The sequence below is a fragment of the Oncorhynchus tshawytscha genome, linkage group LG29, assembly GCF_018296145.1.
Source record: "Oncorhynchus tshawytscha isolate Ot180627B linkage group LG29, Otsh_v2.0, whole genome shotgun sequence".
In the NCBI taxonomy this organism is placed as follows: domain Eukaryota; kingdom Metazoa; phylum Chordata; class Actinopteri; order Salmoniformes; family Salmonidae; genus Oncorhynchus; species Oncorhynchus tshawytscha.
In genome coordinates this window covers 38,188,244-38,202,473 of record NC_056457.1, presented here as the reverse complement: position 1 = coordinate 38,202,473, position 14,230 = coordinate 38,188,244, and the positions used below count along the sequence as shown (strand labels likewise).

The following is a 14,230-nucleotide window of genomic DNA, read 5'->3' as shown; positions in this document are numbered from 1 at the left end:
ACACACAGCTCGGCCTGAGTTTAAACTGGCTGCTAGCGCAAGTCATAAATATTCATTGACAAGCTAGGCGCACTGAGGGCTGGCGCCTGCGCTGTTCGAGAGCTTTAAACGCGACTCTGCTGTTTTCAGCTTGTTGTGACCGTTAAGAAACGTCGCAATACAGTCAACTGAACAAATTAAGTTAGTGTGAACAAAACTGAAAGGATGAGATTTCCTTATTCCGTCGATTATCCGGTTCATAAGAGCCCATGCACGCCGTGTTGGCTACACCGCCTGTCATTCAGACATCTTCGTATGGAGACGAGAAGATTTCCATGTCAGCTATTTTTGTGAAGGAAGAATCTCAAATATTGATTCTACCAGATATATATATATTTCGTTTACATTCCAAAATGTAAAACAAATGTCATTAAATTAGTCATAAACACACATTAACAATGTAATTGACATTTTACATTAAAAAACAGACATCGTCATGTGGTATTACAGAACAGAAGTCAACTATTAACATTTGAAAAGACTGAGAACAAATGTAGGACATTGGTAATTATAGGACTATTGTGTTACTTTTTAGGCTATCACTACGACCCACAGTGTGTGGTTCTAAAGCCCCCCCCCTGCATGGACAGAGTTAATACTAGTTGAATACACAATCGTCTTGAACTTGAGTAACCTAATGGAATCTCTGCATATACATGTTTTAGTAGTGTCTGTCTGTGTAGCGCTGATATTGGCATGAGGAGACCATGGTTGTCTCGTAGTTCAAGACACTTTGCAGTTGAATTCAGCCTCGACATGCATTTGTTGCTTTTTCCAAAACCAGGTGTGCGATATAACGATATGATCTGGTAACATCTAATAATATTATAAAGTTATATTTGAGGCCTAGTGATATTTTAGTTCAAAATAAATGTTAAGGACATTCAAGACCAGAGTCGATATAATCAAAGCTTTCTAGCTTTGTTCGAGACCGACCGGTCTTTTCAAACAAAACCAATGTCATTCTATATTGCAAAACATATTTATGGGTATATGGTATACACAGCACTTTCTATTGCTGGTCTAATGATGCATGAATGAAAACGTATTGGCACTAGAATCTAAATAGATAGTCTTAAATAGAGTCGGAAAAGTCATTTTAGTACCGCCATTCATTTATCAGGAAAATAAATGAATAGCCTGGCACGCAAAAATAATATGAATACATTTCAAACAAATCACCTCAGATATCATGAATTTCCGCCATTTAAATTACACACACACGAACGCACATACACACACTCTTACATTTTAAATCAAATGTTTTATATGGACTTGGAAAAACACATAGTAATTCTTCTATTTCATCCTGGACCATGGTAACGTATTTTATAAAAACAGATCACATTTCAACTCTTAGTTCTATCCTGTACGATTGCAAATCATTTTAATTTAAAAAAAAACAGATCTTATTTCAAATCTTATTTCAGAGAAAATGTTTAGGCACGTAGTATTACTGTAAACTATATGTAAAAAATAAAACACATAAACACACTGCGTGAGGATTGTTACTGATGACTGATCAATTGAACATTGTGTGCAGGCCATTTGTCTTCGTCTTTTCTGTTAGAATTGTTTCGTCATTTTTCGGCCTGTCCAACGTGTCATGTTGTCAGCTGTAGACTGACAGATCGGGGATTATATGATTCTATTCTGTGTCGCCTTAGCGCACTGGCAGTGTTAACGACGCAGGACAGGCTGGTGATCACTGGCGTCTGTCTGTTGACGTGAACCCTGCCTAATGGTCCGGTCAACCAGGCTGGCTACACCACGGAACAAAGACTACAACACTGACTCCAGAAGTCCCAACACTTCCTCGGCACTATGACATCCATCTGACACAGCTAGCTTTGGGGAAACTGAATTACATCGAGAACAATTAAGTAAAAACATAAACAATTTCGTTTACACAGACTGATAATTATATCCGTCACGATTAACCGTTTACATTCTCGAATTACTCGAGGGCAAGGACTGGTATGTTAATTATGGATTAACAGGAGACAAGGACAGGAATAATCAAATTACTTAACATTAATTCGTATTACTGAATTGGATTCTGCAAGCCTAAAAAGGCTAGCATGATGTGATTTAGGTGGTGCCCTTTGATAAGCGGGTGATAGAGCAGTAGCTTAGCCTAGCCTGATAAGACGGTCCACATATCATGTCCCTTTATTGATAGTCTAGGTGTTATGAAATGTGCACCACCTATTTGATTTGTGACCCTCTGAACATGTCATTTAAAACTGTTACTTTAATATGATAGTTATTTCAATATAATACCTCATATAGGCTTATCATGCTTTACTAAATGCCTAGTTCCCTATTTAACTGTGTTGTTAATGATAATGGTATACATAGGTAATCACGAAGCAGTCATTTTGATGTCCAGTCATATTTAGACAGTAGGCTATGAGAAACAAAAAATATTGGAAGACAATAGTTGGTTGTATTTTTTTATGCTTTAATATAGTACGAAATGTAACCAAACATTTTGTGTAGACTAAATTCTACATAAGAGCGTATTTCTCCATAAATCCCGATCATTTCTAACGTTACCCTTTTACATGCGGATAAATATGGAAAATTGAGCTATATACATGTAGGTAATACTGCCTTGACATTATCAAGGTAATGGACAAATAGTTTTTTAAAATCTTTTATCACGTACATAAACAGATTGACACGGAGTTTCAGGCTTTCACTACACGATTTATCGACATGACATTAAATAACAGCAATGGTAAGTACTGTGCTACTCCAACAGGACCGTAGACGGAATGTGGCACCAAATACAAAAGCACATAAATAGACTAATAGTCGGTAAGGTCGACGTCATAGTGGAGACGGAAGTTATACTGAGTAATTCACATTGGGTACACATCAACTACAACATTCTGTTCAATCAACACTAGTCATCGCAATATTATTGTTAAAACCATCTCATTTTCCATATATCTAGGGATCACATTTTCACAAATGCCCTTAAACTGTGATATAACTATTTACAAAATAAAATATAACATGTTTGAACTGTGAATCTTTATGTACAAAGAAAATCAGGCCACGAACCGCAGATAGCATGCATTGAGATATCTCTTTCAAAAAAAGAGCCGGGGGGAGGGGGAGAAAATGTGTAAAAAAACTTTAACTTGGTAGCTGGTCGTGCACCTTGTCCATGCATCACTCTGTCTCTCTCTCTGTAGCCATTAACCAACCATTTTGGCTTCCTCGTATTTTTCTCTGTCCACGCATTATAGACTGACTTTCAAAGTCTTTGATTCCAAGCAGTCCTATTTCTGCAGTCTTTGTGAAAATATTTTACACGTACCATTCATTAAAATTTGACGACAGCGTGGTGTGGTGACTGGTCGTGTGGTGTACTGTCGAGGTTGCCGGTGATATGGAACTGGAATTATGGTTCTCTGTGGACGGGGACACGATGGTGGGCGGCGTGGACGATTCGTAGCCGGAACTGGCCGCTGGTGACGGTTGGGGTCCTTGCGTGGTAGCCTCGTGAACCTATGAGACAGAGCGGGGGAAAAAATGAACAACAGGACATTTTTACAGTTGACAGTGTGCCTGTGTATTACTCATACGCTGCCATGCTTTACGGTATTATGAAGGCTTAAAGTTCGATTCTCCATAGTGAAAAGAGAATACGTCAGCTAATTATATACATGCTAATGATAATACATTTTAATAAATAAACCAAGATCCTAAATTAAAATGCATGATTCAGTATTTTTGGAAATGATTCCAGCGTGAAAGGGTTTATGAAAACACAACAGCTAGTTGTACTGCCATCGTACGTTCATATTTGCTGGAATGTATACACAGCATTTTCCTTCTCAACAATATCCAATATATGGACTTATTTATAGCACGCTAAATATTCAGAATAATTTTAAGTAGCCACGGATTAAAATAAAAGTGTAAGTTAATATGTACCTTCATGTGTTTCCGCAGAGAGCTTGGATGTGTGTAGGACTTGTCGCATTGCTTGCAGAGATAAGGCTTGTCAGATGTATGGACGTGCATGTGTTTCTTCCGGTCGCTGCTGTTGGCAAACCGTCTGTCGCAGCCCTCAAACTCACACTTGAAAGGTTTTTCACCTAAAAAAAAAATGGCACGAAATAAACATTTTACACAAGGAGAATATGAACTATGATACATTTTAATTTAACATGAACATTTCAGAGTTTCAGTTGTCACGTGGTTCAAGCACATTGTATAAAGATAACCTTATTTTCAGTATTTATGATTTGTTTAATGTGTGTAGGCCTATATATTTACATACACATGTTGTTGTGTTCGCATGTTTTACTTGGACCACTAAGATAAACAATTCGCAACAGCATGCCACATATTTCACAAACCTATTGCATTATATTCATTTTTGAAAGTTTCAAAATACGAATAATAAAGTTATACTGTATATACAATTTAATAATTGCATTCAATATTGTTGACATTTTTTTGTGTGTGTAAAAACGTAACAAAAACATTCAAGTTGATAGGCTACTCTAGCCTGTTACACAGTCAAATATGTCTTACATTTAATAACAGATAATCGCTTTTGGAGCGGAAATTGCGATCATGCTTTTGAGTCGGGAATAATAAAAACATGTTACATGTCTTACCAGTGTGTGTCCTTTTGTGGATTTTCAGGTTTTCCGATCGGGCAAACACTTTTCCACAGCCGGGGAAGGGACATGGGAATGGTTTCTCTCCGGTGTGCACTCTGATATGATTTACCAGTTTGTATTTGGCTTTGAACGGTTTTCCTTCTCGGACGCACTCTTCCCAGAAGCAGATATGGTTAGACTGCTCCGGTCCACCGACATGCTCCACTGTCAGGTGGGTCACGAGCTCGTGCATCGTGCTGAACGTTTTGTTGCAAGCCTTTTTGGGGTTCGACAACTGTTCGGGCTCGACCCACTTACAGATGAGCTCTTGTTTGATGGGCTGCCTCATGTATCGGAAGAAGGCCCCTGCCCCGTGGTGAGCCGCCATGTTCATGTTCATGGGGCCATAGCCGTGCAGCTGGGAGGAGGCGTAGTGGTCGGAGCGGGGGCTCGTAACATGGCCGTACTGGTCAGCCCGGCCGTACATGTCCCCGGTAAAGCCAAGCCGCATCTGGCTGTTGACGACATTTGATGATGCATGACTTGCGGCTTGCTCGTGGAGTCCCGGGAAGAGCAGGTGCCCCGCGGCATCGGAGTGTCCATGTGGCCCTGCAAAACTTCCCGCTGCCGAGGCAAACAGGCTGTGCTGCGCGCTGGTGGCATCCCCGAAGCCCCGGTTTCTGAAGAGAAAGTCCCGGGTGGAGTTGAAGGCTGCGGTGGAGTAGGAGCTGACGTGTGTCGGGTGGTGGTGGTGACCCAGGGCGGCAGCAGCGTAGCCGGGAGCCTGAGAGGAGAACGCCGTCTGGCCGGAGCCCAGGTCGTGGGAGCTGTGGTTGATTTTAAAAGCTCCCATCCCGTCTGCGAACGGATTTATCCCCAAAGCCACTTCTCTTTCTGTGACTTCGCCTGTTGAGTGATGCCTTGAGGAGCCGAACGTAGTGACTCCTATGGTGGGGTACTGGGGTCCTGCATCCAGAAGCATCTTCCGGCAGTCTACAACTCAATGAGGCGACTGAGAGCAGAAATAAAAAATCACGAACAGTTATTCTCTCACTCCTATACCTCTCTCGCTTTCTCTCTTTCTGCAAAAGTATCTCTCAGACCTTACAGAGGAGTACAAACTCCAATCCACCGGTTTTCTATTTACCTAAAACAAGAGTGGAATTTTCCCCCACACTAATTCTCATCCGATGCACACGCAAATCATGTACAATATTGTATTTTGCGGTTTATCTTCCTGTGGCGAAACTTTCACCTCCCCAGTCAGGCGGTGAGCTTCAGACTGATAGTCGCAATCATTCCTGCAGATAAATGAATTGAAAAGACAACACAGTCCACCCCTGATGAATGGAGAGGAAGGGGGGACCAAACATGTGACCCGGTACTCAGACGATCATTGGAGGAGGCCCTATCCCCCTACTAACATGCACCCATCAAATAACAATCCGCGTGCCGAGGCCCCTCTCCTATTGGTCCGCGTGCATCATCAATCCCAGGTATTGTGAGATTGCTGACTGTGGTTTTGGTTAAACGGCTGAATAACACAAGAAAGAAAGTTGAAAGAAATAAAAGCAACAATAGACGGTGTGAAAATGTAGACAGTCGTCGGCTATTCAGTCACACTATACACTGCTAAAAGTCAAATGCATGCGTGTTCCTCTATAACTAATGCATAGCAACAACTTTCCATACTAAAACACACTTTTTGTTAGGGAAGGGGGTGGCAAATGCTGATGTAGAGCATGGCTATTCGGTTGCATACCAAGAAGTCAATGTGTCGCTGAATGTTGTTGCTCAGCAAAGAGACTGGGGAGGCAGTATACCACACACTCTTTGTTGTTGATCCGGGATATTTGTTTGATTTCATAGGACACACGTTGAGGGCATGGCGATGTCTTTGTTGATTTCCATGGCAATCTTTGGATCCAGTCAAATTTCCGGAGGATGAAAGGGAACGGAAAAGACGACTCGACTCCATTTCCCCCTCTCTATTCAAGTAGTTTAGGGAGTAGAGGCTGCATGGATACATACCACAAGGGAATATTACGTTTTACTACAAAACAGCCAAAACGTCAATATGTGACTGTCACAAACACATTATAATAGGACTAATAATATACGAATTATCCTACAAGTGCCACGATGAAGTTATTATTTTTTTTTATTTGTCAGTTGAAATCGGCTATAGGTCTATCTCGAAATAACAATCCATTGTCAATGTTGAAAAACACTGCAAGTCACAATCCCAGGTAGGCCACCACTTCCTGTGCACACAGCACCTCTTCTATAAAGCTGTCCTCGAGTTTTACACTTCATCTGTTGCCATTTACACATCAGCTGTGACCATGGAAACATTTACAGATGGAGGATCTTAATCTGATCACTCTGTTACAGGAGAACGTCTACAGATGGAGGATCTTAATCTGATCACTCTGTTACAGGAGAACTTCTACAGATGGAGGATCTTAATCTGATCACTCTGTTACAGGAGAACGTCTACAGATGGAAAATCTTAATCTGATCACTCTGTTACAGGAGAACGTCTACAGATGGAAAATCTTAATCTGATCACTCTGTTACAGCAGAACGTCTACAGATGGAGGATTTTAATCTGATCACTCTGTTACAGCAGAACGTCTACAGATGGAGGATTTTAATCTGATCACTCTGTTACAGGAGAACGTCTACAGATGGAGGATCTTAATCTGATCACTCTGTTACAGCAGAACGTCTACAGATGGAGGATTTTAATCTGATCACTCTGTTACAGCAGAACGTCTACAGATGGAGGATTTTAATCTGATCACTCTGTTACAGCAGAACGTCTACAGATGGAGGATTTTAATCTGATCACTCTGTTACAGGAGAACGTCTACAGATGGAGGATTTTAATCTGATCACTATGTTACAGCAGAACGTCTACAGATGGAGGATTTTAATCTGATCACTCTGTTACAGCAGAACGTCTACAGATGGAGGATTTTAATCTGATCACTCTGTTACAGCAGAACGTCTACAGATGGAGGATTTTAATCTGATCACTCTGTTACAGGAGAACTTTCTTGCAATGAAGAACTTTTAAATCTTGTAGTCTGTTTGAGGTTTAAACAGGCTTCTGAAGCTTCTAATTTCCACTTTAAAATTCAGACTTGATTTTCCCTTATGTAAAATGTATCAACCCCATACATAAATGTCCATTAATTCTAATTCACATAATAATTCACATTTCCTTTTGCTGCAGAATTAAATTTCCTGCTGTAGCAACCTGTCTCAAATTAGGATCCTACATATGTAGGGCCTAGGCTGTAGTTATCTGTGAACTCTGTTCTCCGCCGCCCCCCCCCCCATCCCTCTTTCTCTGTCTCTCTCTCAATTCCATGTCCGTTTTTGCAGCAGCCTCGTAAAGGGAACATCAGCAGTCAGGACTCCCTTCTGGCATGATCATTTTCAACCTAAATTCTTTCCCAAAAATCACACAAAAAGTTATCATCACAAAGACGTTTAATAATCAGTTATCTTGAAGGACATTTATGATGATAACTCACACACTGGTGATTGTTGAAAACAAAACACTAGTCACGTTGTATGTTGGCCGACTAGTAAAAGCTTACTGCATCACCATAGCCAGGCTGTATATATGTGTACAACGTTGTGGGTTACCGAAGTTATCAAGTGGGATTTGCGGCTCTGGCTGGTTCAAAGCCGCATGAGACTTGCCATACGAACCATTAAAATCTCATTTTGACTGCACGTTTCTGCTCCGTACATTCTCCGACTCCTTCCAGAGAGAACAAAGGGAAGAGAACATTATCCATGGTTCTCTTTTTCCATACAAGTTGTATCAAGTTTTAAAGTAGACTACCACAACTCACATACAAATCTGGAAGACCCTTGGCTTCAACAGGTGGAAAACGGTCATGATGGAACGTGTGTCCAAGTGACTCTAAACAGGGAAGAAATAAATACCTTTGGGGTTCAACAGGGGTCTGGGAATCATCAAATACAACAACAGAAGGCAAAACATCTTTGTAGTTGAATCTGCATGTTTATTTTCCACTGATTTATCAGAAGTATCCGGTGATTGGCATTGCTGACTGATTTATCAGAAGTATCCGGTGATTGGCATTGCTGACTGATTTATTGGGAATGGAGAACTTTACAGCAAGGTGACCAATGATATAGATAATAATATATCCATTATGGGTGGAGGCCGCTAATTTAATTAATATTATGGTCGATAGGACAGGCTACAGGGCATTTATTTTGTTATAAACGTAACATAATAGTGATGTAACATAAGGTAATAGTGATGTAACATAATAGTGATGTAACATAAGGTAATAGTGATGTAACATAACGTAATAGTGATGTAACATAATAGTGATGTAACATAATAGTGATATAACATAATATTGATGTAATGTAAGGTAATAGTGATGTAACATAAGGTAATAGCGATGTAACATAATAGTGATGTAACATAATATTGATGTAATGTAACGTAATAGTGATGGAACATAATAGTGATGGAACATAATAGTGATGTAATGTAACGTAATAGTGATGTAACATAATAGTGATGTAACATAATATTGATGTAGTATAACGTAATAGTGATGTAACATAAGGTAATAGTGATGTAACATAATAGTGATGTAACGTAATATTGATGTAACATAATGTAATAATGATGTAGCATAACGTAATAGTGATGTAACATAATAGTGATGTAACGTAATAGTGATGTAACATAAGGCAATAATGATGTTACAGAAGGTAATAGTGATGTAACGTAACGTAATAGTGATGTAACATAATAGTGATGTAACATAAGGTAATAGTGATGTAACGTAATAGTGATGTAACGTAATAGTGATGTAACATAATAGTGATGTAACATCATATTGATGTAATGTAACGTAATAGTGATGTAACGTAATAGTGATGTAACATAACGTAATAGTGATGTAACATAATAGTGATGGAACATAATAGTGATGGAACATAATAGTGATGGAACCCAACGTAATAGTGATGTAACATAATATTGATGTAATGTAACATAATAGTGATGTAACATAATATTGATGTAATGTAACGTAATAGTGATGTAACATAATAGTGATGTAATGTAACATAATAGTGATGTAACATAATATTGATGTAATGTGACATAATAGCGATGTAACATAATAGTGATGGAACATAATAGTGATGTAACATAATAGTGATGTAATGTAACGTAATAGTGATGTAACATAATAGTGATGTAACGTAATAGTGATGTAACATAATATTGATGTAATGAAACATGATAGCGATGTAACATAATATTGATGTAATGTGACATAATAGCGATGTAACATAATATTGATGTAATGTGACATAATAGTGATGTAACATTTTCTTGATGTAATGTAACATAATAGTGATGTAACGTAATATTGATGTAACATAATGTAATAATGATGTAGCATAACGTAATAGTGATGTAACATAATAGTGATGGAACATAATAGTGATGTAACATAATAGTGATGTAATGTAACGTAATAGTGATGTAACATAATAGTGATGTAACGTAATAGTGATGTAACATAATATTGATGTAATGAAACATAATAGTGATGTAACATAATAGTGATGTAACATCATATTGATGTAATGTAACATAATAGTGATGTAACATAATAGTGATGTAACATAATAGTGATGTAACATAATATTGATGTAATGTGACATAATAGCGATGTAACATAATAGTGATGGAACATAATAGTGATGTAACATAATAGTGATGTAATGTAACATAATAGTGATGTAACATAATAGTGATGTAATGTAACATGATAGCGATGTAACATAATATTGATGTAATGTGACATAATAGCGATGTAACATAATATTGATGTAATGTGACATAATAGTGATGTAACATAATATTGATGTAATGTGACATAATAGTGATGTAACATTTTCTTGATGTAATGTAACATAATAATGATGTACCTTAACATAATAGTGATGTAACGTAATAGTGATGTAACATAATAGCGATGTAACATAATAGTGATGTAACATAACTTAATCGGGATGTTATTAAGCGGTGTCTTACAACTGACATTAAATGCGTTAAAATAGGCCTTTTCTGAAATACATTGAGTTTGGATAGACAATCTAATTCTGATTGGCGAAAGGCATATACACCCTGTTGTTTGTAACGAAAAATATGTCCAGTTTATGCATATAGCACACACATATATATACAGTATATGATTTTCCCTTTATTCATATTTGTGTCTTTACATATACAAAACAACTCAATTAGCCTAGCGATTACGCGTTTTGTCAATTGCTTCAATATGATCTGGTCTTGGTCCCGACCCATTTTGCATTATTTCTTGTGGTTTACAAGAGGGCGCAGCTTGGAGCAGAAAGAGCTCTTCCTCGGCATATGCATTACTGCAGTGTGTTCCTGAGCTGCCTCTCTCTCTCTCTCTCTCTGTGACTCCCTCTCCCTCTCTCTCTCTCTCTCTCTCTCTCTCTCTCTCCCTCTCTCTCTCTGTCTCTCTCTCTCTCTCTCTCTCTCTCTCTGTCTCTCCCTCTCCCTCTCTCTCTCTCTCTCTCTCTCTCTCTCTCTCTCTCTCTCTCTCTCTCTCTCTCTCTCTCTCTCTCTCTCTCTCTCTCTCTCTCTGCAGACTACAGCTGCGACCCTGCACTAGGCACCTGGAGCAGAGGCCATTTCATAAACATTGCCAGGATCACACATATTTCACATTATATTTACTTATTCATGACGTGTTTAACGTGGCTTTGTCACCAAATGACTTTGACAAGTCAATCCTGGATATGATTCTCCAGAGACGTTCAATCACTGCCGTCGGGCTATCTCTATCAGTATTTACAATGGTAGCCTGTGCGTAATATGCCAACTTTATCCCCCTAAAAATAATACATTTCGGTTTTACGTTTTTGGTGTAAAGAACAAAGCACATGGCCAGTTCCTATCAATTGAATTACTGTTGACCAAATAACATTGAGTCACAAATACTAACATAAATAAATATGTGACCCATTCACCTACATGTAGAAATGTCTTGTTTTAGAATGCTGCATCATTATGTTGTTTCGGTAACTGATCGAGTGTGCAGGAGTTGTACTCACATAGATAGGTGGGAAATGTTTAGTGTCCAGCATTTTCAGCAGTGTGCAGTGCAGTACGCTAGTTGTGTTTTAGAAGTGCCTAAAATGAAATTTACCCCAAAACGTTTTTTTGTTTTTTTTTGCAATAGATTGTGGTTGTAAAATGACCACGTTATTGACATACTAACGAAATATTTTATACTTGTTTTTATTTTTTGTTAACTGATGAACAAATTCATTCTACATTGAGAATGGACATTACTTTTGTTCAACAGCCCAATGAGACCGATGCATGAATATAACCCAACTTGGGTCTCTCAAATACCTATTGAGGCGATGGTCACAAAGTAGTCAAATATTGGCAAGACACACTGTCAAAATAAATGACGGCTTTACTGCCTCTGAACCTACCCATGGCTCTCTGAGACAACAGCCCAATGATTGACTACTGTGGGCACGTTATAATCCGACCAAATTGTTAAACACATTCTACATGCTATATTTGACATGGATCTAATGGCAACGGTTTGACCTTCTTTTGGGTCAATTCACAGAACAATTCCTATTTGTCTCCGACTGTTTTGATTAAGATAAAAGGGCCCAATGTAGATTGAGGTAAGAATATTTAAGTATATGTCGATTAATATACATGCGTTTACCAAATGTTAAAGTTGAATGAAAAAAACATATTCAAGGCCTTAGCTAGGAGGACCCATGACAACAGTTTTATAGGCTAGAATTAGGTTACAACAATAAATAGTCCCCTTAATATAGATGTGAACAGCAAAATAAAGTTGATCAAAAAATGTTAATGATATCATATCGCAGCTCAATGTCTTCATTATGTAGTTGATTATATTAGGCCGAACATAATGACGACACACTATAGCATCACAAACAGTAGAGATGAGCGGAATGTTTTTAAAATATATATATTTTATATAACATATGCAGCAGCTTCAGGTGCTCCAATACGCGTTGGGTTCTGAATCAAAGTCTTAATAAAAGAGGAGGTGAAAAAACGTTATTAACAATTAAATCTCATCGTCTAACATAAATCCAAAGACACAATAAATGCAAAATATGTTTTGTGATTTATGGTATTGTCTAGCTGTGTTGGTTTGATAGCAGGGAATCATCAACAAGATTCACTTTTATGTTTTCGACAACGTTTTCCTTCAACAGCAGACATCCCTTTCCCTCTCAGGGTATCATTCTAAAGTATAAACTCATATTTTAGCAAGTTTTATTTTGGATTTAAATCTCTACCGCTCTTGTGCCGTTCTGTGCGGTTCATCCGGCGCCACCTCCCGTGCCCCTGATCCGCTTCAGTTCTGGGTCTCAATCCGACAGGGCTCGTGAGCGAAATTACCCCGGATCATAACAACAGGTCGGTTCCATTACTTTTTCCCGGGACAATGGACGGCGTCGTCTCTATTCACTAATACACAGAAACCGATCCGGCGACGAGGAGGAGGACGAAGTGCAACGAGCAACGAGGGGTGGTGGTGCGGTGCGGACGAACAAGCGAGCGTCTGGGAAAACGTGTAAAAAATGTTTCTTTATCTTACCGGATCATTTTGGGCCATTGAGTGAACTCCGAACCGCGTAAAAACTCCGAACCGCGGAAAATTGCTTTTGAGAAAAGGACTAGTCTAGTCTATGTTCGAAAAGATATCCGGTACTTTGATGCACACATTTTCCGACTCTGCATACATTTTATGAATTTCAATGACATATTTTCGTAAAATATGTACCGAAATGAAGATATCTCTCTATTGATTATCAGCTATAACCGTAGAGGCTCTACTGCATTATTTTCATGTGTACTGTAGGCTAGGTGTTATTTAGGCTACATTGGTTATATTGCACTTCCATAACTCTTAGTCACTCAGTAGTAAAATATGACAGTTATAGTTTTGGTGTAACGGTTTAACTTTTGGAGATTAGTTTAAAGTACAATAACCTTTGCATAACAACTACATTTTTTTTTTTGCCTGAGGCTCTGCGCAGGCGCTCTGCCTGCTTGCTGTCGCTAAAACATTTTTGTTCACATTGGAGACTTGTCACAAGTGACGTCAATCACGGGGCTCTGACCAATTAGAAGTCGGGGTGATTGTTTAGCTCCACGGGCTGCAGCGCCTACCATGAATCTCTATTCACTATCAAAGCGTCCTGCTGCTGCCGGCCAACCGAATGGGATTCCATGCAGCCACTGAGATAGAATCACAACTTTCCAACTTTTTTAATATATGTTTTAGTTTGTTTTTCTATATTTTTCATTGCAATTAAAATATATTTGTCATCATTGTTATTTTGCCTGCTGTCAAGTTATTCTAGAATTAGGAGTAATGAACATGAATGCTTTGGGAAGCCCTATGATGGACCCTACGATTTCCAAACGGAACACGGCGCTGAGA

The 14,230-nt window shown here is 38.7% G+C and overlaps 2 protein-coding genes across 2 annotated transcripts in view; one reads left to right on the top strand and one right to left on the bottom strand.

Annotated features, from left to right (window-relative positions):
• Positions 1 to 560: 560 nt before the first annotated feature.
• Positions 561 to 6,783, bottom strand: zic1 (zic family member 1 (odd-paired homolog, Drosophila)). The gene is made up of 3 exons (XM_024407346.2): positions 4,683 to 6,783; positions 3,991 to 4,154; positions 561 to 3,561 (listed from the first exon to the last, which is right to left on the bottom strand). Exons 1-3 carry the CDS (start codon positions 5,647 to 5,649, stop codon positions 3,361 to 3,363), a joined length of 1,332 nt encoding a protein of 443 aa, XP_024263114.1. The 5' UTR covers positions 5,650 to 6,783; the 3' UTR covers positions 561 to 3,360.
• A 6,297-nt stretch (positions 6,784 to 13,080) lies between these two features.
• zic4 (zic family member 4) overlaps positions 13,081 to 14,230 on the top strand; it is a 10,200-nt gene continuing 9,050 nt past the window's right edge. The window contains exon 1 of the mRNA XM_024407348.2: positions 13,081 to 14,230. This exon is cut by the window's right edge and continues 1,090 nt beyond it. Coding sequence (XP_024263116.2) covers positions 14,162 to 14,230 — 69 coding nt within the window. The 5' untranslated portion in view covers positions 13,081 to 14,161.